The following is a 22,886-nucleotide window of genomic DNA, read 5'->3' as shown; positions in this document are numbered from 1 at the left end:
CTGTGCAAAAACGCTAGTATGGACGCGGATCGCTTTCATTCTAAAACGCCGTTTTAAAACTAAAACGCGCTAGTGTAAACGGGGCCTTAGTCAATGCCTTCCTTCAAATGACAGGGAGCTACAGCTGTGAAAATGTAAAGGTCTGTGTACGAGAGAATAAAAACAACACTGACCGATTTTGTTTTAGAAACCACCTAAAGTTACAAATAATGGCTGATTTTATTTATTTATTTATATTTATTTATTTATTTATTTATTTATTCATTTATTTATTTATTATTTACTATTATTTTTTTTTTTTTTACATTTTTGGGTGATTTATCCAAAATATCTATGCTCCAAAGTATTCAACAATTTAAATTAAATGTCATATTTTGTTTTTTTAAATAGCACAATGGATTTAAATGAAAAACAATACATACAGTACAGCATATATAAACGGAATTTACTGTGGTTGTTAGCTGCTAGAAAAGCATAAAAATTCTCATTGAAAATGCTTGAAAAGAGCTGGAATTTTAAGTTGGAATCGATGTAGGAACCCTAGTTGTTGTTTAGGTGTTTCTTTTGGTTTAGTATTGTTTTTATCTGCCTTTTAACTTGGCTTTTATTATTAACAATCATTAGCTTACCTTTATATTACAGTATGTACATATCCTGTAATGTTGATGGACAAAAAGCATTGCCAGATGTTCTTGAAATCAGTACTCAATAATTTTACAGCACAGGTTCTCCCTCTTATCATGATACATGTCTATCCACGATGGGATTTTCAGTTTGGTCAGGGTTTTTTTTTCTCTGTGATCAATTTCTGAAACCCTTATTCTGGTTTTGTTTCATCCCATAATGAAAGCCGCAGGGCAAGAACTCCCTTCAAAGACGTTACTCTAATTCTCCTGAGGCCACGGTCTCCAGGCTCAGCCCAAATCCAGCCCTGGGCTCTCAATGGGCCTTGAGAAAGTTTCTTATCTGAAGGAAGCACACTGGAGCAATCACAGGCTTCCGACCCCCCAATGTGGAGCCGCTCTGTTCTCCGTGTCCTTGTCCACACCACCTCCCTCCTGAAGCTCTGCCAGATCTACTGCAGCACTCAAGCAAACGTTTGGCACCCTTGCGCATTTCAGTGGTGGTATTACCAGTCATGTAGTCATGATTTTTCATAAATTTATTGTTTATCCAAATTGATTGTCAAATAATAGAAATCTCGGTCACTTTAATTTAATGGTCTATTACATTGAATCTACATGCCAACTAATTCTCATTAGATTATAGGTAGACTGTTAGGTTGGGGTTGGTGTAAATTGACACGTACTTGCAAAGTTTCTTATAGTCAGTTAAATGTCTGTTGAAGGAGCAGATATTAAGCAGACAGTCTACTCTAAAGGACTCAAAAGGACTATCAAAATAAAGTGTTACCGAAATCTCTAATGTATTATTTATAGTTTTGTATCAGCAGTTAATCACACAAACTTTTGAGTATTTAAACATTGTGTATTTTCTGCATGAATTCCTAAAAGTGCATCTCTTTATAGCACCTCTCCTAAATATTTTGCACAGCTGCTGCCAACAGAATTTGTAAAAAGACACTAATATCTGTCTACCAAAAAACTGCACCCCTTTAACTATTCACTTGCATTGTGGAACTGTACACTATATAAAGAGGCAAAAATTACTTTCACAGACTTTGTGGTTTGTCTAGTTTAGAGTTTTTGCCCATTTTACCCATTTTTGCTAGGTTTTATCTTTATTTAACAAAAAAATACTATTTTAAAAACTCTGCATTGTACTGTGAGTTCTTTAAATTGAAGGCAGTTTCTGTGAGTCAGTTTTTGTGGCCTGTATTAATATGTGTGTGGAGCTAAGGGCAGTGACAAAACAGAGGTCACTGTTGTTAGGAGGGTTCAGAGTAGCAGGATGAAGTTGCTGTTGTTTATTTTGGATGTGAGCCAAGGGTTTGAGAGCTAGAACAAGACTAGTATAGTGTGCACACACACTAACATGCATTCTAAAACTCTTGTGTTTGTGCTGTATTGCAGGCTACGCTACTCCCACTGAAATGACAGATGCAGACAGACTCATGGACAGTTGGTATCTGAAGTCACTCGGTGGCTTTATTACAGTGGTAACATCAGATGGAGACATGATCTTCTTATCGGAGAACATCAACAAATTCATGGGTCTCACTCAGGTGAGTAGTAACGCACACTGTATCAACACATGAATCGAATCGCAGTCCAGACAGATACTCACATTAGTGCTGTTATAATTAGCTGTTTGTCTGTTTAGCGTCCATTTCCTTCGGGTTCACTTAATCACAGGCTTACAAGATGCCATTATTAACCACAGCACAAGCCCGTTTCCTTTAAGTACTGTATAGGAGGAAGGATGTGTCACTTTTTTGTACTCTTGTCAAAGCTTTTGGACTTATCTCCTGCCTGGGAATTGCTTCCTTACACATGGCTGCTGTTTTGTATGACCATTCCCAGTTATACATTTGTTATCAGATTAAAAAAAAAAATTATAAGGAGTGTAAATCTCACAAAACGAATCAAGAACCAATCATAATGCCTAAAATAACAAAAAGGTGCCCTGTTTTCCAATGTAAACCGATGTTTTAACTTCAGTAGAATTAAGAAATTGATGTTGAACACATCGGGAATGAGTAAAACATTAATTAAAACTTATTTTAATATTATTATTAAAATTTATTTATACTTATATTTATACATATTTTACTTTTAAATTAAAAATTAAAAATGAAAACATTAATTTTAATGAAAATTAATATAATTTTCAATTTAAGCAACCGAATTAGCTGTGTGTGTGTGTGTGTGTGTGTGTGTGTGTGTGTGTGTGTGTGTGTGTGTGTGTGTGTGTGTGTGTGTGTGTGTGTGTGTGTGTGTGTGTGTGTGTGTGTGTGTGTGTGTGTGTGTGTGTGTGTGTGTGTGTGTGTGTGTGTGTGTGTGTGTGTGTGTGTGTGTGTGTGTGCACTCATGTGGGTTTTGTTGATTTACGATCACAGATTTGTATAATGGTTTTGACATGCCATGTGTCCTAAATCAAAACTAATATATGTCATATTTTAACTTTAACTGGTTTAGGGAGAGGGTTAGGTTAAGGTGATATAATAAGTGGTTTTAAAAGAATAAAATAGATATTGCCAATGAAGTTGGTCTTCATAAACCACCAAAACAAGTATGCGTGTGTATAATAGTTACAGATAAACAACCTGAAAATTATTTTTAGGTCTCTGTTGAATCGGAAGTTCAGAAGAACAGCTTTTATTGCAAATAAAACAAACAAACACTTCGTTACTGAAACATTTGTAACAATTTCAAATTGTCATTTCTGAATAAAAGTGTTCAGTTCTTAAAATTGAATGTAGTTATTGACCCTGGGCTGAAAATAGATTGCCCGATGTTTAATGAAATAACAGCACCTGCATGTCTTTCTTTGTAGGTGGAGCTAACAGGACACAGCATCTTCGACTTCACTCATCCCTGTGACCATGAAGAGATCCGCGAGAACCTCAGCCTCAAAGCCGGTATGTCACTTTCTATTTATTCAGCCTCACTAGTTGCCAATCCTGCTATAAAAATAGACAAAGCTTATGTGAGAATGACAGAGAGCAGTTAATCGTACAGAAGTAGACTAATGAAGTGCTATTGAGGGGTCAGCCTACTGTACATACAAACTGTGACAGATAATCTAATGAGATCATGGGAGATTTTCAATGGTAAAATGCGTTAAGCAGAGATAAAACATGACCAGTTTAGCCCATCTACCATTTAACAGATTTTTAATTATTATTTGGTTTATTTTAAATTCAGTATAAGTTGTTTTACCTGAAATTAATAACTGGCCTCTTGAGTTATTTTGCATTTTGTTTGGAAGCCCAGATAAGTTTATTACTGACTTTATTTGTTAATAGGCTTTGGGGCAGTTCGCTGATGCTCATATTATTACCTAAATTACCTACCAAGTTGTGATTATTAAAGCATCTAACATTTCAGCACCCAGTTCAAAATTGTATCGAATGTAATATGAACTGCAGGTGATTTCTTATGGGCTCCTCTAAGATGAATTGGACTAAAGTTTTTTGGCCATAAAAGAAGAGGAGCTGGAACCTGGAAACCAATCACTTTAGCACAGACTTTCAGAAATAGCTAAACACATATGTAAAGTCCTAATGGAAAAAAAACATATAGAAGATTTGATATACAGTATGACCAAAACAATGACCTACAATACTCACTTCTTTTATTATATGTCTCTTTTATTTGACCTTTCGACTTTCCTATTACTCTTGCTTCTTTAAATCTCCCACGAAGTGCGTTGAAATGTGCATTTTTATTCGAAGTTTGACTTGATCTCAAACGAAACCCAACCCCAGCCAATAGCGTTGTTGTAACCATGGGGAGTGACACAAACAACTGAGGTTTGGATCCACATGCAGGTTTAATTAAAGTCAGGCAAGCAAAGGTCAGTACAGGTGCCAACAGATATATAGGGGAAGTCTAGAATCATTGTCAAAGGATCAGGCGAGTGGTCAGAAGGCAGGCAGCAGACGGAGACAAAAAGTAAACAAGGCTGAGGTCAAAACACAAGAAAACAAGACTACGAAAACACGTTGTAATGTTATTATACAGATAACAAGACTCGGCAATGGGAGTGAGTGAGTGTGTTGCTTAAATAGTGTGTGCAATCAGTCTCTGACAATCCTCAGGTGGTGCGAGTGTAATCAGCCTAGATGAGGAAGCATGTGTGAGTGTGAGCGGAGTGCATGTATGAAAATGTAGTCCAGAAATGGCGGATTTGTAGTCCATGGTTATAGAGAGTGAAATCCAGCGATCTTATGGAGTACGATCGCTGGTTATCGTGACAGTTGTGTTATGAGAAACTGTAGTATGGGTTGACGTGACTAAAACTGTTGATTTATTTAGGGGGAAGTGACAAACTTCAAGCTTTACATGTTGATATCAGTTTTATATCTTCTAAACGTGAATTTTACCACTGTTTTAGGGCACGCTAGCTTATAGATAATATAATTATTTAGTCAAAAATATTACTGAAACTAATTTAAAAACTGAACAGATATAGATTTACACAAGTATATAAACAGAGTTAATGATAGGCTAAAAATCTGCGGAATTCTGCGCGTGCAGATTCCGTGTGGGCCTACTCATGGGGTTTGGTTTATGCACACTGAGATTAGGGGATGGTTTAACCAAAAATTAAAACAAGTCATCATTTACATCAGATTTAAACCCATAAGACTTTGGTTAAGTTTATGTTTGTATACTAAAGGGCCAGAAAGTCAAAATGTAAAGAAAAGATCAACAGCTCCCATATGTTAGCGTGATGCAGTGATTTCATCAAAACCAGGAAGACTACTTTTACATTCTACTTTTCACATTCTCAAATCTTATTGTGATTGACTGCAGATACAAAAAGCTTTAAATAATTGAATGGGGGTTCCTATTAAGGCACTTGTTCCTTTGAGATTTTTCTGTGGGATTTTATGATGGGGTCTACTTCACATAACTGGCTGCTCTACCAATAGTTGACTGTATTTTGACAGTTTTAAATAATGACTGTTAAAATAACCATTTACATATTGGTTTACACTATGCAGCATTGTTGATTTACAAAAATAAAAAAAATCTAACAAATATAATTCTGTGGCACTATCACACTTGTTTCTTATTTTATTTTGAATATTTTCCTAAATAAATCGGTCCTACACTTTCACTTTTACACTTACACTATTTTCAGATTTTTCATTATATATGTATTAATTCTGGTACTTTTACCATAAACGGACATATCAACCATTTGGTAAAGATTGTTGTTTTAGAAATTATAGGATGTGTTGAAAAAACCCTCAGGGGTCAAAAACAGTGTGTACACATTTTGAAGCGTCTTTTCCTGATAATGCAGAAAAGAACTTTTATTACACTTTCAGTTTTGAACCGTCAGATAAGAGCTATACATCAATCGAGGTGTCTACTTTTTTTGTGTACACTCACAATAACAACACAAGTGTGTGCTTTTGCAAAATGAGGGAAATAAACAGTGTAGGCATTCTTTCTTTTCACTCTTTGCAAACTGTTTTTAGAAGCACGTCAGTAAAATGCACTAAAACTCCACGAAAACAAAACACACAGACATGAGACGTATCTATAGAAAGCTTGAAGTGTCTACTTTTAAATGCAGCGAGTGCATGTTGAAAACAAACATTGTTTGGTAAAGTAATCAGCATGAAACCAACACAAGGGCTAGTTTCTCAGTTTGAGCTCATTATTTTTTATTTTCTCAATATTTTTTTTATATTTTCAATATTTTAGTGACATTAGGAGTGAAGAAATGTAATTCAAAATGTTTTTCTTGATAGGTTAGTCAAAGAATTAACTTGCTTTTATATTTACGCAAAATGTATTTTATAAGAAAACGTTACTATATCAATTTTGTTTTACAGATATTATTTTACTTATAAATTGCAAAAATTCTTATAAAACCGCATTAAATATCTTAGGGAAACCAATGGTTTTGGGTCTTTACATTGTCTCTTCACCCCTTTTAATAAAATTAAATCTGATCATATCTCATCACAAGACTCAAAGTTCTTGTGAAGTTTGGAATGAACTTTTAGTTTCTTAAATTTTCAATAGATGAATGTAAATCTCACAGATTTTGTTCAAAAATAATAAAAATAAGTAATGTTGGTAAGATTAACCAAAGTCATATGTGACTGGAATGCAATGACAGTAAGTAAACCATAACAGAATGTTCAGATTTTGTAGGAACCGAAACTTTTAAAACACTTTTCACTTTGATGCAAACATTACCGTAAGTCAAGAAGCCAAACTCTTCGCTAAGAGTAAGTCCAGTATTAACTATATAAACAATCTCATCTAGCTTCAATGTGTAAATATGTTTGGTTTTAGCTAATACATTTATTTTTATAAAAGTGATCATATCGAAAGCTGAAAGTGCTGTAAGATGTTTTGGAATTTGATAACCCAAGAAAAAATATTTTAGTTAAGTTTAAGCTTCCGTATGCACAGAGGAAGAATGTCAGGAATGTTTTCCTAGGATTTTTGACCATTTCTAACCAAAGACTCTCTTTTGTGTATGTGTGTGTGTGGTTTAATCTGCAGGCATTGGAAAGAAAGGCAAGGAGTTGAGCACAGAGAGGGATTTCTTCATGAGAATGAAATGCACAGTCACGAATCGAGGGCGCACCGTCAACCTTAAGTCAGCCAGCTGGAAGGTCAATAACTTCTCCTTTAAAATAAGTGCTAACCTGAAGTCAGATCTGGTGTAACTCATAAAGATAATGGTTGTTCTGTCAGGTTCTACACTGCACGGGTCATCTAAAGGTGTGTAACGGCTGCCCAGCACGAGTTCTGTGTGGTTTTAAGGAGCCGCCGCTCACTTGTGTGGTCATGATGTGCGAACCTATTGTCCATCCATCAAACATCGACACACCGCTCGACAGCAAGACATTTCTGAGTCGCCACAGCATGGACATGAAGTATACTTACTGTGATGAAAGGTACTCTCTTTACACTGAACTTTTTATCAGTTGACACTGGAATAATTTATGAATATTTATTGTGAACAGTACATAACCTGTTAGCCTATTCCCTGCCATTGTTTCTGTGTTTTAGATGTAATATGGTAAAGGAAGACCTAATGCATTTCCAGAATGAGTTACGAGACTTGTGGGTCTCCTGTATATCTGTATATGAATCTTAAAGACAACCAGAGAAAGTGTAAATTAGATGACATGCAAAAAAGAAAGTATAGCCTCCTGAGACCCTGCCCATTGACTTGTTTCCTTTGTAGTGGACATTGCGTTTTCATGAATTGAGATTTGTGAGGGGTGTACTTATCTACTTGTATTTATATCCCTGTACCTATGCATATTCTTTAACCTGTGTAAAGAAATACAAAGAACAGATAAAGAAACATATTAAAGACCTGATGAGACATGTTTAATGTAAGCAATGATTGCTTAATTGCTGAAATGTTTTATAGTAGCTTTTGAAACATGCCCTACTTTCTAAAAGAGCTCTGACTTATGACACCTGGAGAATGAGAGGAAAGTAGAGTCATTTAACTTACCTAAACAGCCATCCAGTGGTGATTATGGTGATTATTGTGATGTCAGTGCACACACATTTAGACAAGGGTAGTTTAAAACATGGTTATTACATTTTTAGAGTTAAGCATTTGTGGAACTATCTGGAATGCAGTCCTAGGCCTTCGTTAAACAACCAATAATGTTGTATTACAGAACTGCATTTGATTTCTAGCCCTACAAAACCTCTTATAAAAGCTTTTCCCAGTGATTGGCTCAGGTTCACTCCAGCCCCTGTTCTGTTTAGAATTAGTTAGTTCAGTGGCTGGAGAATAGAAGGCCCTGTAATGCACAGAGAACTGCAGACACACACTCACACCGAGTCAGTGACCTGCAGCTGTCTGGCATTATGTAACTTCAGTGTAAGGATCAGCTCAATACATTAAACACACACTTCCAAAACATTCATTTAACATTTAACATTCATTTCATGCAAACACAGATTATTGCTCTGTGCTCTTAATTAAAGAGTAAAATTATTGAGTTTATGGAGTTGAAGAGAATTAACCACATCATAATATCTGGTAATGTAATATAAACATGGAAAACTAAATTAACTATTGTGTTTATATTTCATGTCATGCCTGTCTGTCAAGTCTGTAATTGAGCATTTTATAATTTCATAAATTTGAATCTCTGAAAATCTGTAATTAGTCTGGTGCAAAGTTATGATGTCACAAAGTTTAGTCCAATGTTAAGTCAATGGGACTTTTCTAAATTTTCCGGGTCAGTCGGAACAGTTGGAAAAGATATAGCAACTCGAGTCAGACCAGTTTGAAGTAATTTAGGTGTTTGTAGCTTAAACGGACTAGATAGTTAAAAAGTTAGATGCATATAGAAATTATTCTCAGAAGAAGACCGAAGAAGAATAATAAGTTTATCTAGTATAACATTATGTTCAGGGCCGACGCATCCATAGAGGCGACCTAGGCGGCCGACTAGGGCGGCAGTGTAGAGTGGGCGGCGTCTGCGACACCTCCCTTACCACCCGCATCCTCAGTTATGTCCGCGACACCTCCCTCACCACCCGCGTCCTCAGATATATTCGCGCATAGACGACAGAATTGAGAGGGCGGCGTCAGCGACACCTCCATCAGCACCTGTGTGTCGGGCGGCAGAATTGAGGTCCTGCGCGTCCTCAGTTATATCCGCGCATAGGGAGGCAGAATAAAGAGCGCAGAGTCCGCGACACCCCCCTCCCTCAGCACCCGCGCGTCCTCGGTTATATCTGCGCATAGTGCGCCGGAAAAGAGGTCTGTGACACCTCACTTCATTTTCATAACCGGTCACTTTCGTTTTCACATTGGGGTTGAGGGCGGCGTGATCGTCCTCTGCCTAGAGCGGCAGTTCAGCTTGCTCCGGCCCTGATTATGTTGGCTTTCTCAAGGCACCATAGTTAAGGTTCATGTTAACAGCCAAACAAATCACATGAAATGGATCATTATTAAACTGGCTTACTGTAAAATACTAAACTTGTACTGATCAAAGAAAATATTTAAGCTCTTTAGGCAGACTGAGTGTGTGAGTGTGTTTTGTGCATGCTTGTGCGTGTGAGTGGCTGGATGTGTAAGTTGATGTTAATTGCCTCTCACTTTTCTAGGGTTACAGAGTTGATGGGCTACAATCCTGAAGATCTTCTCGGACGATCTGCGTATGAGTTCTACCATGCTCTGGATGCTGAAAATGTCACCAAAAGCCACCAGAACCGTATGTGTCATTCCTTTACCCTTTTGTCTTTTTACTTGTGCAAACAATTTTGTGTAAGGAAACTTTTTTAACCTTTCTTTCCTTTTTATTCATGCTTTACGTAGGTGTTTGGTATTTAATTGAACACATTTAATAGAAAATCACATTCACATGTGTAATCATATGACTTAGACACACACACACACACACACTTACAGTAGCACCGCCTTACCACTGGGTGCATCAAATAAAGCCATGTGAGCGAACCAGGGAAGAGGATTAGAGAGTGTGGTTAGAAAGCAAGAGCAGTTGGTCTTGTTCTAAGAAAGCAGAGGCTCAGGTCAGCTACGGTGGCAAGGTTGCGTTCCCAAGGTTTACAGTTTCAACCCTTAAACATAGAACAAGTCAGCATTTAAACGCTTTGTGTGCAACTGCTATCTGATATCTACAACTTCACAACAACAAGCCATTAGGTACATACTATGCGCTAATATTATTTGTCTCCAAAAGTCCCCCTGAAATCAAAACTTTCATATGATTTTGTTAGCTCACATTACTCGTTTTGTGGTGAACAGTTAATCTGTGCATGTCATTATGAAAATGTTTGTCCTTCTAATCTTTAATTGAATGCTGAAAATCCACTTCCGTTTTTTTTTTTTTTTTTCAGTTAAATATAAAAAGCCACGGCCACTGTTTTGTCATTTAATATGCTGTTTCTCTAGGAACTGTCACAATTTGGAAAAAAAAGTGGTTGCAGCTTTCGGTTCATGTGAAATTTAAGGTGTACTCTCACTAGGCACGAATATACTCCCTTTTAGTCATTTGGGATGCAGTGACACAAAGTCAAATATTTTGCGGAACAGTTCCAGGACTTTTGACGGTTATAAATTATTAAGTCATCATGCTGCAGGTATTAGGAGGTTTGCTAAAGGTGTAGCTGATGTGGATTTGCGTCTTTAATAAACTATGACAGTTTGTCTTCATTCAAAAGTAAAAATAATTTTTAATTCCATATAAAACAGTCCCTTAACCCTTTAATGCACAAGCTATAAAATAGATATAGATAAAATAAACTTAGATGGGTCTCTTTAGGTCCATATAGTGCATCAAAGGGTTAAAAGTGACGTCTTATCATCAGTTCTTAGCTCAGGCACACTTTGCACTCACACTAATAGTGTACAGCGCCAAAGCCCAACCAAACCGTGCTTTAGCATACTTCTTCCAAACGGGCCAGGGCCGGCCAACTGAACTGTGCCTGGGCAAGATTCGGAGCACTCACACTTGTCAAATGAACCAGGAAACGTGCCTGGACACATCGCCCAAAATTCTAGGGAAAAACAGCATGGTCATAATAAATAAAATAAGGTTGTGGGGGTTGGTTATCTCAAAAAATAAAATAAAAATACTAATGCAAAAGTTCCTCTGCAATCGACAACCAAACGTGGACTCTCAGTTCAGAGTAAATGAATAGATTTAATATAGAAAAAAAAGTAGCAATTTAAATGAGCATCTCGTCAGGGTGTATGTAAAAAAATAAATAAATAAAATAAAAACTAAAGACTCGAAAAAAGAACTAATGTTCTCCAGATTAAACAATGTGCGCATGTGCGTTCTCACGTCACATCATTCAAAATCAACAAATGGTTCAAGAATAACCCATCACTACTGGATTGTGGCTTGTCATGTGTGGATTATATTAACCTTTCAATTCAATTCATCTTTATTTTTAGTGCTTTTTACAATGTAGATTGTGTCAAAGCAGCTTAACATAGAAGATTATAGTGATTTGAAACGGTGTTAGTTCAGTTTTCAGAGTTTCAGTTTAGCTCTATTCAGTGTGGTTTAATATTCACTGCTGAGAGTCCAAACACTGAAGAGCAAATCCATTTAAGCGCAGCTCTACAGATCCTGAACCATGCAAACCAGTGGCGAGGAAAAACCTTCACCAATTGGTGAAAGTGAAGGATAAAATCCTGGAGAGATACCAGGCTCAGTTGAGCACAACCTTTTCTCCTATGGCTAAACATCTTGTGCAAAGCTGCAGTCCAGGCAACGGAGGCTGTAGAATGCTGGATATCAGCAAAGACTCTTCTGTCCCTGGAGCGTCACAGAACTGCTCTCATGCTCTCCACTCCTCCATGACCAAGCCAGTAGCTGCTCAGGATAGGGCCTGGTCCAGGATTATGGAAACCTTGGGATCATCTCGTTGCAGGTCTTAGATCACATTAGTGGCACGGCATAGTCTCTTGGAACCTCGGGATGAGTATCCTCAAGTGGAAATAGAGAATAAAGAGAATAATTAGCGTAGCTGCTGTTCAAAGTGTAAATAAACGAGCATAAACCTGCATGGAGCACATTTATGCATCATACCGTTAAGTGTATGCTTTACTAAAAAGATAGGTTTTTAAAATCTAGTTTTGAACTGCGAGGTGTGTCTGGGCCTCTGACATTATCATGAAGGCAATTCCAGAGTTTACGAGCCATAAATATGTGTCCAACCAATGCAGGAATGTATTGATAAAACACTGCAGTTTTTACGTCAGCTTATTGCTCTGTTCTTCATCAAAACTTCAAGTTATAATGACAAACATTCCATATTAATAGACCCATTTCTAGACAATTATGAGGAAATAGATAGTGATGTTAGGAGGTTAACGAGAGATCTACAAGAGACCATGAAGCATTTAAATCGCACTTTCAGGTTGTTATTCAAAAGAAAAAGGAGTTTGACCAAATAAATTGGGTACTGACAAAATCCCTGCCAAGGTCTGACAAAGTCCCCTCTATGTCTATACTATAGCCTTCGGTCTGCGAATCACATGCTGTAGGGTAGGTCGTCAGTAAAATGAAGGGAACACAGATTAAGGTTAAACGGTTTCATGATCCACAGAGTCTTATACAGCGTTTGAGGAAGGGGGGTTCATGTTCTCCCGGGTCTGTATGCACAACAAGTGGGCGAGCAATTTTTCATTCAGACATCCCCATGAAATGGCTCAGATCAAAACAAGAATTTGAAGAATGACTTGTTTTAATGACTCTGAATCGACAGTAGGGCATATTTGATATCGCAAATGAGCATATCGCAATGGTTTGCAACAAATGAGCGATATAATACAGAAGGAGCTTTGTGTGCCTGCCAATAGCACACTCTCTGAAAGACTTTTCAGCACATCAGGCTGAATAGTCACATGTCAAAACACATCTCAGAAACCAAGCAGAGGTCATGCTGTTTTTCTCAACACAAATCTGTTGCAATTTTATTTTAGTATGGATGCTGAAATTTGACCAAGCAATTCAAGCCATTTTAAGAATGCAATAAAACAGCAAAGACCTAACCACTCGACATGATCCGTTCCCTGAAATAATATGAACTGCATGTTGGTTATGACATTTTCAAAATATTATATCAAATGTCGTATTGTCACAATCACAAGGGATTGTGTGCTCGCAGATAGCAGGAGAACTCCACACATGCCACCACATGGACTACAACTACCAGGATGCTTTGCGCACATCATCTTCCGCTACAGCTGACAACAATCTGGACACACTCTCTCTCACACAGCTGAAACAAATATTTGAAGATTACTCCGACTATATAAACCCTCCAGTCACTCTCTCTCTTTGCGAAGTCTTGTTGATCTGCAAAGTGTGAAATTCTGAGCGTTCTTGTTTTTTCTGCCCGATTCGTGTTGTGATTCTTGGACTGATTTCCCATATATGAATGTTATCTGCCTGCCCCATACTTTTCACCTGTTTTCTGGATTACACTCTGTGGATTACTTTGATATTGTTGTTTCTTCCCATTTCGACCTTTGCCTGCCTGAACATTCTCTATGAAAAAGCTGGACTTGAAATTTGACATTGTTGCCAGCACATTCTATATTGTTACACAAATAAATTGCATTATTTATCCCACTTCAGATTTGTCTTTAGTATCGCACAGCCCTAATTAACTCTTTCCTTTGAGAGACAATTACTTTATACATGATACAGTACACTTTCCAATTTAAACATTCAGCAGGATGTTTTAATTTAATTAGAGTGTATTACAAACCGCGTGACAGGTAACTTCCATAAGTCCATAAATGGGGCACTTTAAAATACAAATTATTCAGTACATTGAACATAAAATACATGAGAGATATTGCTTACACAGGTGAAATAACAATAATCTAGTTCTGGACAGATAAATTAATATTTCTATTCAGGGAGAAAGCATTTTGTTAATAAAAAGAATATTAAAATACTGTTTCAACAATTTAGTTCATTAATTTCATTTTCTGTTGCACGTTACAATGTAGATTGTGTCAAAGCAGCTTCACATAATGTTCACTGTTAAAGTTCAGTGTAGTTCAGTTCAGTGTAATGTAAATGTCACCGCTGAAAGCCCTAACACTGAAGAGCAACTCCACCACTGCGCAGCTCCGCAAGTCTCAAACCAAGCAAGCCAGTGGCGACAGCGGTGAGGAACAAACTTCACCAATTGAAAAAAAAAAGTAAAAAAAAAAATTTCAACAAATACCAGGCTTATATGGGCAAGACCATTTTTTTCCTTGGCTAAACGTTTTGTGCAGAGCTGCTGTCAGAACATTGGACATTCAGTGTTGAGAAGCTGCAGTACTAAGTCGATCACTGGCGGTTGTTCAGACTAACTCACTTGATGGAGACTTGTCTGTCACTGGGGTCTTTAGTGGAATAAGTCTCACACTCTCCACTCATCCTTAACACTGATATGAATGAATAAATATTATAACTATTGTACATTCCAAATGGCTATATTCTAATGGATTCCGAAGGAATGCTGAAGACAAAGTGGCTATTGAAAATTCAGCTTTGCACGGGCAGGGTGAGCAGATGGTGAGAGGAACAGCATGAAAAAGTCACCAACTTTCTGCAGAATCAATAGTTTCAGACCTCCAAACTTTGTGTGACCTTTAGATTAGCTCAAGACCAGGCATATAGAGCTTCATGGAATAAGTTTCCATGACCGAGCAGCTGCATCCAAGCCTTACATCAAGCGTGAGATCCAGTGGTGTAAAGCATGCTGAAACTGGACCCTAGAGCAGTGGAGACATGTTCTGTGAAGTGACAAATCTCGCTTCTCTGTCTGGCAATCTGATGGACAAGTCTGAGTTTGGCAGTTTCCAGAAGAACAGTATTGCTTGATTGCACTACACCAAGTGTAAAGTTTATGTGAAGGGGGAATTATGGTGTGGGATTGTTTTTCACTTGACTCTTTCACCACCAGCATTTTTTTTGCCAGCCACTGCTAGCATTTTTGATTATTTATCGTCTAATTTGTATAGCCCAAGCCTCTGGGGAAAAAAAAAAATACAATAAAACAAAATACACGGAAAAATGCATTTTTCTCAAAGTAGTGTATTATCGGATTGCATTATTGATAATACAGACACACTAACATGCATATATATTTGTGTGAGTGTGTGTTTGGTGTCTTTTCATTTTTACATGGGACCTGACTTTCACTTTCGCTGATCGTTTTATACAATCCCTGAAAAAAGTCTTGTTGCTTGTGTACACATTGACCAAATTGGAATCAAATCAAGTTGAAAGTGCCAGTGAAATATATTTCTAATCAATATTTTTTAACATAAATGTTATCTCCTTGTTATTTGAATTTCATCTGTGATTAATAATGGATCAATTAGGTCTCATGTGTGTATAAAAAAAAAACCCCACACTAGACCTTCACATCAACCGCACCTAGACTTCTGCAAACATGCCTTAGATTCACCCTGAGACTAAAGTGTTCTGAACTAAGTTCTGACTAAAGTGAGATCTGCAGGGTGGAAGGCAACATCAATAGTCTAAAATACCAAGAAATCTTAGCTACTGTACCTCTTATATTCCCAACCGTAAAAGAGGCCAAATTCTGCAGCAGGATAGTGCTCCCTCGCATACTTCCATCTCCACATCAAAGTTCCTCCAGGCAAAGAAGATCAAGGTGCTCAAGGACTGGCCAGCCCGGTCACCAGATATATGAACATCATTGAGCATATGCGGGGTAGGATGAAAGAGGAAGAATGGAAAAAGAAACCAAAGAATATTGATGAACTCTGGGAGGCATGGAAGACTGCTTTCTTTGCTATTCCTGATAACTTCATTAATAAATTGTATGAATCCTTGCTACAACGCATGGATGCTGTCCTTCAAGCTCATGAAAGTCATACAAGATATTAAATTTGGATTAATTTGCTGAAATATTTTTATATTTGGAGTGAATTAGTTCAATTTTTGTGTAGGCGACAACTTATTGTTATTTTTTGACCTTTCTGTCTTGATTAAATCATCAATATTTTTTTCAGTGAAACTAATTTATTTCAGTGCTTTAAACATTATTTGGGAGGGTTTTATCTTTTTATATGAGCTATTTCTAACACCAATTGATTAATTAAAAGTCTGGTTAATAGCAGGTGTTTCTACAAAATAGATCAGCGACCAGGCTTTTGTCAGGGACTGTATTTCGCTCACAAGAGACCCAGAAGTATGGTATCTTACTCAGGACGTCTGTTCATGCTTCCCTAATCATAATAAACTTATCAACATTAGGGAACCGTTTTCTCTTAATTGATGAGTTATCTTTGTGAATTAATTGTTAATGGTGGAGAATACCACAGCATACCACATTTTGGACAACTTCAAACTCCCAAATTTGTTGTAACAGTTTGGGGATGCCGTTTTTCATGACTGCGCACCGGTGTCCATAAAGGTCGATAAAGACACTGATGCACCAGCAAGGTCAATAAAGACACCAATGAGTGAGTTTGGTGTGGAGAAACTTGACTGGCCTGACCTCAAAACTCATTGAACACCTTTGGGATAGAGTGCAGACGGAGCTATGAAACTTCTCATCCAAAATCAGTGCCTGACCTCAAAATTGTGCATAGGAGAATGGTCAAAAATTCCCACAAACTGTCCTAATCCTCATGGAAAGCTTTTTCAGAAGAATTAAAGCTGTTATTGCTTTAAAGAGGTAGGGCCATATTAATCCACATTAAACCCTGTGGATGAAGAATGGGGTGTGATTAATGTTCATGTGCATGTGAAGGGAGATGTTTCAAAACTTTAAGCAATATAAAGTATCTCATCACACATACAACATAAACCTGCACCTAATTGCCTGTTAGCTTTAATTTATTCATCTCTATCTTGCTATGCACAGATGACACCTAATATCCCTTGACGTTCACAAACACAGACTGTGTGCACACAGTAAACAACAATATACAGTATATGTGAGATTGCCAGCCCCCCCGAGTCAAATTGCATTTCAGACAAATTGGATTTCGCATACATGTTTGAGTTAGAAATACGATTCAAAAGAGCCTTATTGGATTGGCCCTATTAAGGATGACCGGAGCAGCCATTAGGACATCTTGAACCCCATTAGGGGTGACAGAGGAGATAAGAACGCAGCAGTCAGCAGCAAAGGTGCTCCTCTGCCTGGCCAGGTGTCCCAGATTGCATCCTAATCAGATGCTGGATGTGGAGTGGCTTCTGTCCACCGTGACGTTAACATGCAATTAGAGCCTTTTCAAAGTGTGTAGAAGGAAAAAAAAAGTGTTGATCTGGATTAGGCTTGTCGAATGTGGGGCTGCCTCGTATTAGTCTCTTTCTTTTCTCATATTCCTGTGCTACTTTTCATGAGTTCAATTGTGTTTCCATAATTTATCAAACAAACCAGAAAAGAAGGAGAAGAAGAGGCAAAAAACAATTTCCTTCATTAAGAAGCACTCTCAGAAGCAAAAAGACTAGGGATGTCCCGATCAGGTGTTTTTTGCTCTCAGGTACGAGTAATTTAATTTTGAGTATCTAGCGATACCGAAACCCCATCCAATACTTCTATAATACATTAAAAAAGAATAAAGAGTGAAGAAACAGATCTAGGATGTTCCTTTTTTATATAATTCACCTTATTTTAACATTCAACAACTCTGTTAACAAACAGAGCACTTCTGTGAGGTAGCTTGAACAACCAAGTAATAAAAACATAAATTCTTCACTATTAGACTTTAGTCAGTGCAACAGTAAATATAAAAAATAGAAAGTAAAACAAAATAGTACCTCAACTTAAATACACGGCAGACTTTTAAACAAAAAAAAGGTTGAAACAGTGTTTGCAAAGCCAGTAATGTGCTTTTTGGAACTGCACTCCTAACTCTTAAGCAGGTCGCACACCAGAAGCGCCATGTATTTTAGAATTCTAAACATAGGTTTCTATCAGGATACACACACCGGCGCCGCAAGTCGGCGGCTGTCGGCGGCGCCCGGCGACGGCTCAGGACGCAGTTCATTTTTCAGCCGCGCCACAGAGCGCCATCTGATTAGTTTCATGTTAAATATCATTCGAATGTGCGCGTCTGGTGTGTGATACCTTAAACTGTCATGTACGCGCCGTGTTGCGGCGCCGAGCGGCGCTTCTAGTGTGCGACCTGCTTTACCGTCAGCACAGTAGAAAATTTCGCAGAAGGAAATGTGTTTTTTCTTAATGAAAACTAACCTTGTCAGGTTTGAGCCTGTTTCTGTTCTCATCAAGGATGTTTGCAATGGCACTAAAAAGTCTCAATAACTTTAGAATACACCCAGATCGCATACATACTCACGCTTTCTGCTTCAGACTGCTTCCGTGTTCTACTTTGCCAGTCCTGATCGATTTCTTCGAGTCATGATCGGGAGGTAACGTCTGTTTCCGATCAAGTCTGAAACCGTGTGTTCGGGCCCGATTTACAATCAGGTGATTTGATCTGGACATTCCTTAAAAAAAAAACTATTGGTCTTTGCATGGTCTTAAAAATGAGAGGATGAAACCTCAGATGAACGACACCTAACCTCTCACATAATGTTGTTATTTATATAAAGAAAAAAGCCTAGATAGAAAAGACTGTAATTCCTATAATTAAAACCATATAATTCAGATGCCTGTATGTCCACTTTATCAATCTCAAATTATTCCGGGGAAGTTTTGGAGTATTTCAGCCTTTTTACTTTTCAGTTGTTTTGTTGTAGATTTGTGTGCTTGGGATTATTGTCTTGTTGCATGACCCTATTTTGGGCTAAGCTTAAAGCCGGATGTATACTTCTGCGTCAAGCGCACGCATATGCATCGGCGCAGCCTTTGCGACTTTGCATAGCCCTCACCGCGATTGGTGGGCATGGTATCGCTGACTAGTGTGGGCGGGACAGAGAGCTGCACGAACCCATTGGAGCAAGTGTTAACAAATGTCGAGTCCTGTGAAGGAGCTGCAGATGGAGACGTTTGTTTTGTCTTTACCTCATGATTAAAGTTCTTGCACATCCGCTGGTTCCCATCTTAAAATGAGCAAGTTTGAGCCACTTGTACATTTAGGGTAGCGTTTAGAAAAAAACAAAACACCAGCAAAAAAACTCGACACAGGGGAACATAAACACCTACTGCCAGCTGGTGTTTTGGAAGTATTATTGCAGCGCAACACAAACAGCACGCAGAACTATAAATGCACGGCAACATGCAAGGCATGTACCGCAGGTCATGCTGATCACACGACGCAGAAGTATAAACCAGGCTAAAGCTGTTGTACAGGCATTATTTTCCAACAAACTGAAAAAAAAAGAGTTGTATGTATTGTAATATTTACATTGGCGACGCAGTGGCGCAGTGCGTAGCACGGTCGCCTCACAGCAAGAAGGTCGCTGGTTTGATCCTTGGCTCGGTTGGCATTTCTGTGTGGAGTTTGCATGTTCTTCCTGCGTTTGCGTGGGTTTCCTCCGGGTGCTCCGGTTTCCCCCACAGTCCAAAGACATGCGGTACAGGTGAATTGGATAGGCTAAATTGTCCGTAGTGCATGAGTGTGAGTGGATTTGGATGTTTCCCAGAGATGGGTTGCGGCTGGAACGGCATAAGCTGCATAAAAACTTGCTGGATAAGTTGCCGGTTCATTCCACTGTGGCGACCCCGGATTAATAAAGGGACTAAGCCGACAAGAAAATGAATGAATAATATTTATATTTATGTGTTCAAATAAATCTTTTTTTGAATTGCCGAAAAATTGTTAAATCTCTGTCTTTCAACTTCCTTTCTGAATGTGTTTTGAGTCCCAACGCTTTCTATCGCTGCATTTTGCTGCCCTATAGAGCAGTGCATGCGCAGGCCGGGAATGAACCGTATGACCCGAGACCAATGGTTTCCCACGGCAGATCTGGACCGATTCCAAGGCGAACGTGCCATAGAGACAGACTGTCAAAACTCAGATCAGCAATCCTTCATTGTCTGCATCTCTCTGTTTGTCCTGTTGCTTATGTTAGCTTTTCCCTGATGGGTCCGGCTGTCTGTCCCAGTTTATGTTGTAGCTACTAAGACCCCCTTAGCCTCAGAAATATTGTTTTAGGGATCTCTGACAATACATTTGAACCGGCCATGGTGTAAAAATAAGTCTTTTTACATCTCAAGATGACTTTTATTTTATTTTCTCTTCCTCCCTCTCTAGTGTGCACTAAAGGCCAGGCAGTGAGTGGTCAGTACAGGATGTTGGCCAAGAATGGGGGCTATGTGTGGGTGGAGACCCGGGGTACCGTCATCTACAACAGCCGCAACTCCCAGCCCCAGTGCATTGTGTGCGTGAACTACGTGCTGAGGTAAGGCACAAAAAAGAAAGGTGACAAAGCTTGTGATGTGTTTGCACTGCATCTGCACTGTCCTCTGCTCACTGATGCTTAAAATTAAATAAGAAACAAAAAATACAACTTAACCAAAGAGCTTGCCCAAAAAATGAAAGTGACCGTGCCATGAATTTCCCATTGTGCTCTCTTTTCATAGTGACGTTGAGGAGAAATCCTTGATCTTTTCCATGGACCAGACTGAGTCTCTGTTCAAGCCTCACAAGTTGAATGGTTTCTTCAGTCCAAAAGAAGCCCTGGGCAGCGATCCAGCTGATTTGCTCTTCACCAAACTGAAAGAGGAGCCTGAAGATCTCACGCAGCTGGCACCTACACCTGGGGACACCATCATCTCTCTTGACTTTGGTGAGAACAATGGTGATGTTTTTGGATTGATGCAGGACTTCCAGAGGCCTGTACCAATATCTAAGGAACAGGGTAGCCAATGACGAACATCTGTTGAATAGTTGAAAACAAAACTTGCAAATGTTGTTTGCCAATGATGAAGTGGCTCTTTGCTGTATGTACTGCTAGTCAAGATTGCATATCCATTTATAAACAATATAGTATTTGAAAAGAATCCCTGGATTTTTCCTATGCATTTTTAAAGTGGAACTGGCCTTTATAATCTCAAAATGTCCCAAAAAATGTAGTTAATCCTGATGTCGGCCTATCACTATTTTATGTCATGTAACAACATTTCTTTCCTTTCCTTTCAGGTCAGTCTCAGTATGAGGAGCACACAGTGTACAACAAAGTTTCTTCAGTTGCACCGACTGTCTCTCACCCTGTTCATGATGGCCACAGGACAAGCTACTCTGGAGAAATGGCCAAGATGGCCACCACTTTCTCTGTGCCTCAATCTGCACCTCCTAGTAGTGCAACTCCCAGCCTAAGCAGCTGCTCTACGGTAAACCGAAACATGAAATGCTCTCATTGCTACATATTATGTTTATTTTTGTTATGTTTTTTAGCATGTCATCTTTTATACACTGAACAGCCCAGCAGCCCAGATGATTACTACACCCCTGTAGACAGTGACCTAAAGGTTGAGTTGACAGAGAAACTGTTTTCCTTGGACACGCAAGAGGCAAAGACTTCCCGCAACCAAGAGGTTAAAAAAATTCAGCTTTTAATATTAATTATAAGTAAGACCTCATTTGTTAGCCTTGATTAATGCAAATGACATTGTTAAACATGAACTAACAAGGAATAATATATATTTTCGAAGCATTACTGTTTTAGGGGCATATCAAATTGTGGTCACTTTATTTTGATGGTCCGTATGTTAAATTTAATTTACATTGTATCTACATGCCAACTAATTATCATTCGATTATAAGTAGCCTGTTAGGTTGGGGTTGGGTTTAGTGTAAGTTGACATGAAAGTGCAAAGTTTCTTATAGTCAGTTGCATGTCTGTTGAATATTTGTATCAACAGATATTAAGCAAACAGTCTACAAATACTCAAATGGACCATCAAAATTAAGTGTTACCCAAATTGTTTGTTTATTCAAGTTAGTTCAATTTGATCAATTATTAAGCACATTCAACACTGGATTTAAAAAATGTACTAGTAAATTTCTAAATGTACTAGTAAGTTATCATAGATTAAGTTTAGTACATGGAGGAAAAGTATTATAAAGTGTAAGTTCACGCTTGTAAGTTCAATTGAAACCATAAAAAGTATTACTGTTAACAGTACTTTGTAGTTTCATTTCTTATAAAATGTGTAAACACAATGTTTGGTTTTTCTGATTAAGACTGCACTTAAAAATTTATGGATTGACTTTAAGACCCAATCCCAATTCGATTTTTGTACCCCTACCCCTTCCCCTTCCTCTTGGCCCTTAAAACCGAGTGTTAAGGGGAAGGGCTTCAAAATTTACCTCTAAGAATTGGGACAGCACTACAGCACCTGCACACGTCATCACGATATCTCCTGCTTCATATGAGATCACACAATTACAGCTGCTGTAGTTATTCCAGTTGAGTTATTTTTTGGTATTTATCTTCAGGAAATCACTGAAGGCAAATATTATGTTATCACAATGATCTAATGTGGCAATAAGATTGTAACTTACTGTGCATTTAACACAGTGGCCATATTCATCTAAGTAAACACACCAAAACCAACATTATCATTATAGCAGACACTGTAAAAAGCTCATTCCCAGCCACTAGACATTTCTGACATCGAGTGTCAGAATGTTGTGGAACTGCTGTACAGGAGTTATTATTAGGGATTGTAGATCGTGAAGTTTTGAGGTCTTTGTTTTAGCATTTTTTTTAAGCATGACGGTAAAACACGAACACGAATACCCCTTACCCTTAGCCCTACACCTTCAAGCTAAAGAGAATTTGGACACCGCTACTCCTTGACGGCAATACACAAAACGAG

At 38.2% G+C, this 22,886-nt stretch overlaps 1 protein-coding gene across 3 annotated transcripts in view; it reads left to right on the top strand.

The window, feature by feature from the left end:
* The window catches only part of epas1b (endothelial PAS domain protein 1b), a 70,719-nt gene that overhangs the window by 36,551 nt on the left and 11,282 nt on the right, over positions 1–22,886 (top strand). For all 3 annotated transcript variants that reach the window (XR_015505150.1, XM_087277964.1, NM_001039806.3), the window contains 9 exon segments: positions 2,034–2,185; positions 3,457–3,541; positions 7,158–7,270; positions 7,353–7,555; positions 9,744–9,850; positions 20,317–20,464; positions 20,646–20,851; positions 21,205–21,395; positions 21,486–21,599. Coding sequence is in view for 2 of the 3 variants with exons in the window: in XM_087277964.1 (XP_087134090.1) it covers positions 2,034–2,185; positions 3,457–3,541; positions 7,158–7,270; positions 7,353–7,555; positions 9,744–9,850; positions 20,317–20,464; positions 20,646–20,851; positions 21,205–21,395; positions 21,486–21,599 (1,319 nt within the window). In the remaining variant the exon portion in view is untranslated.

This window comes from Danio rerio, chromosome 13 (assembly GCF_052040795.2).
Source record: "Danio rerio strain M-AB ecotype USA chromosome 13, GRCz13ab, whole genome shotgun sequence".
Lineage (NCBI taxonomy): Eukaryota > Metazoa > Chordata > Actinopteri > Cypriniformes > Danionidae > Danio > Danio rerio.
Note: the sequence above shows the minus strand (reverse complement) of the source record. Positions and strands in the feature narration are given on the sequence as shown.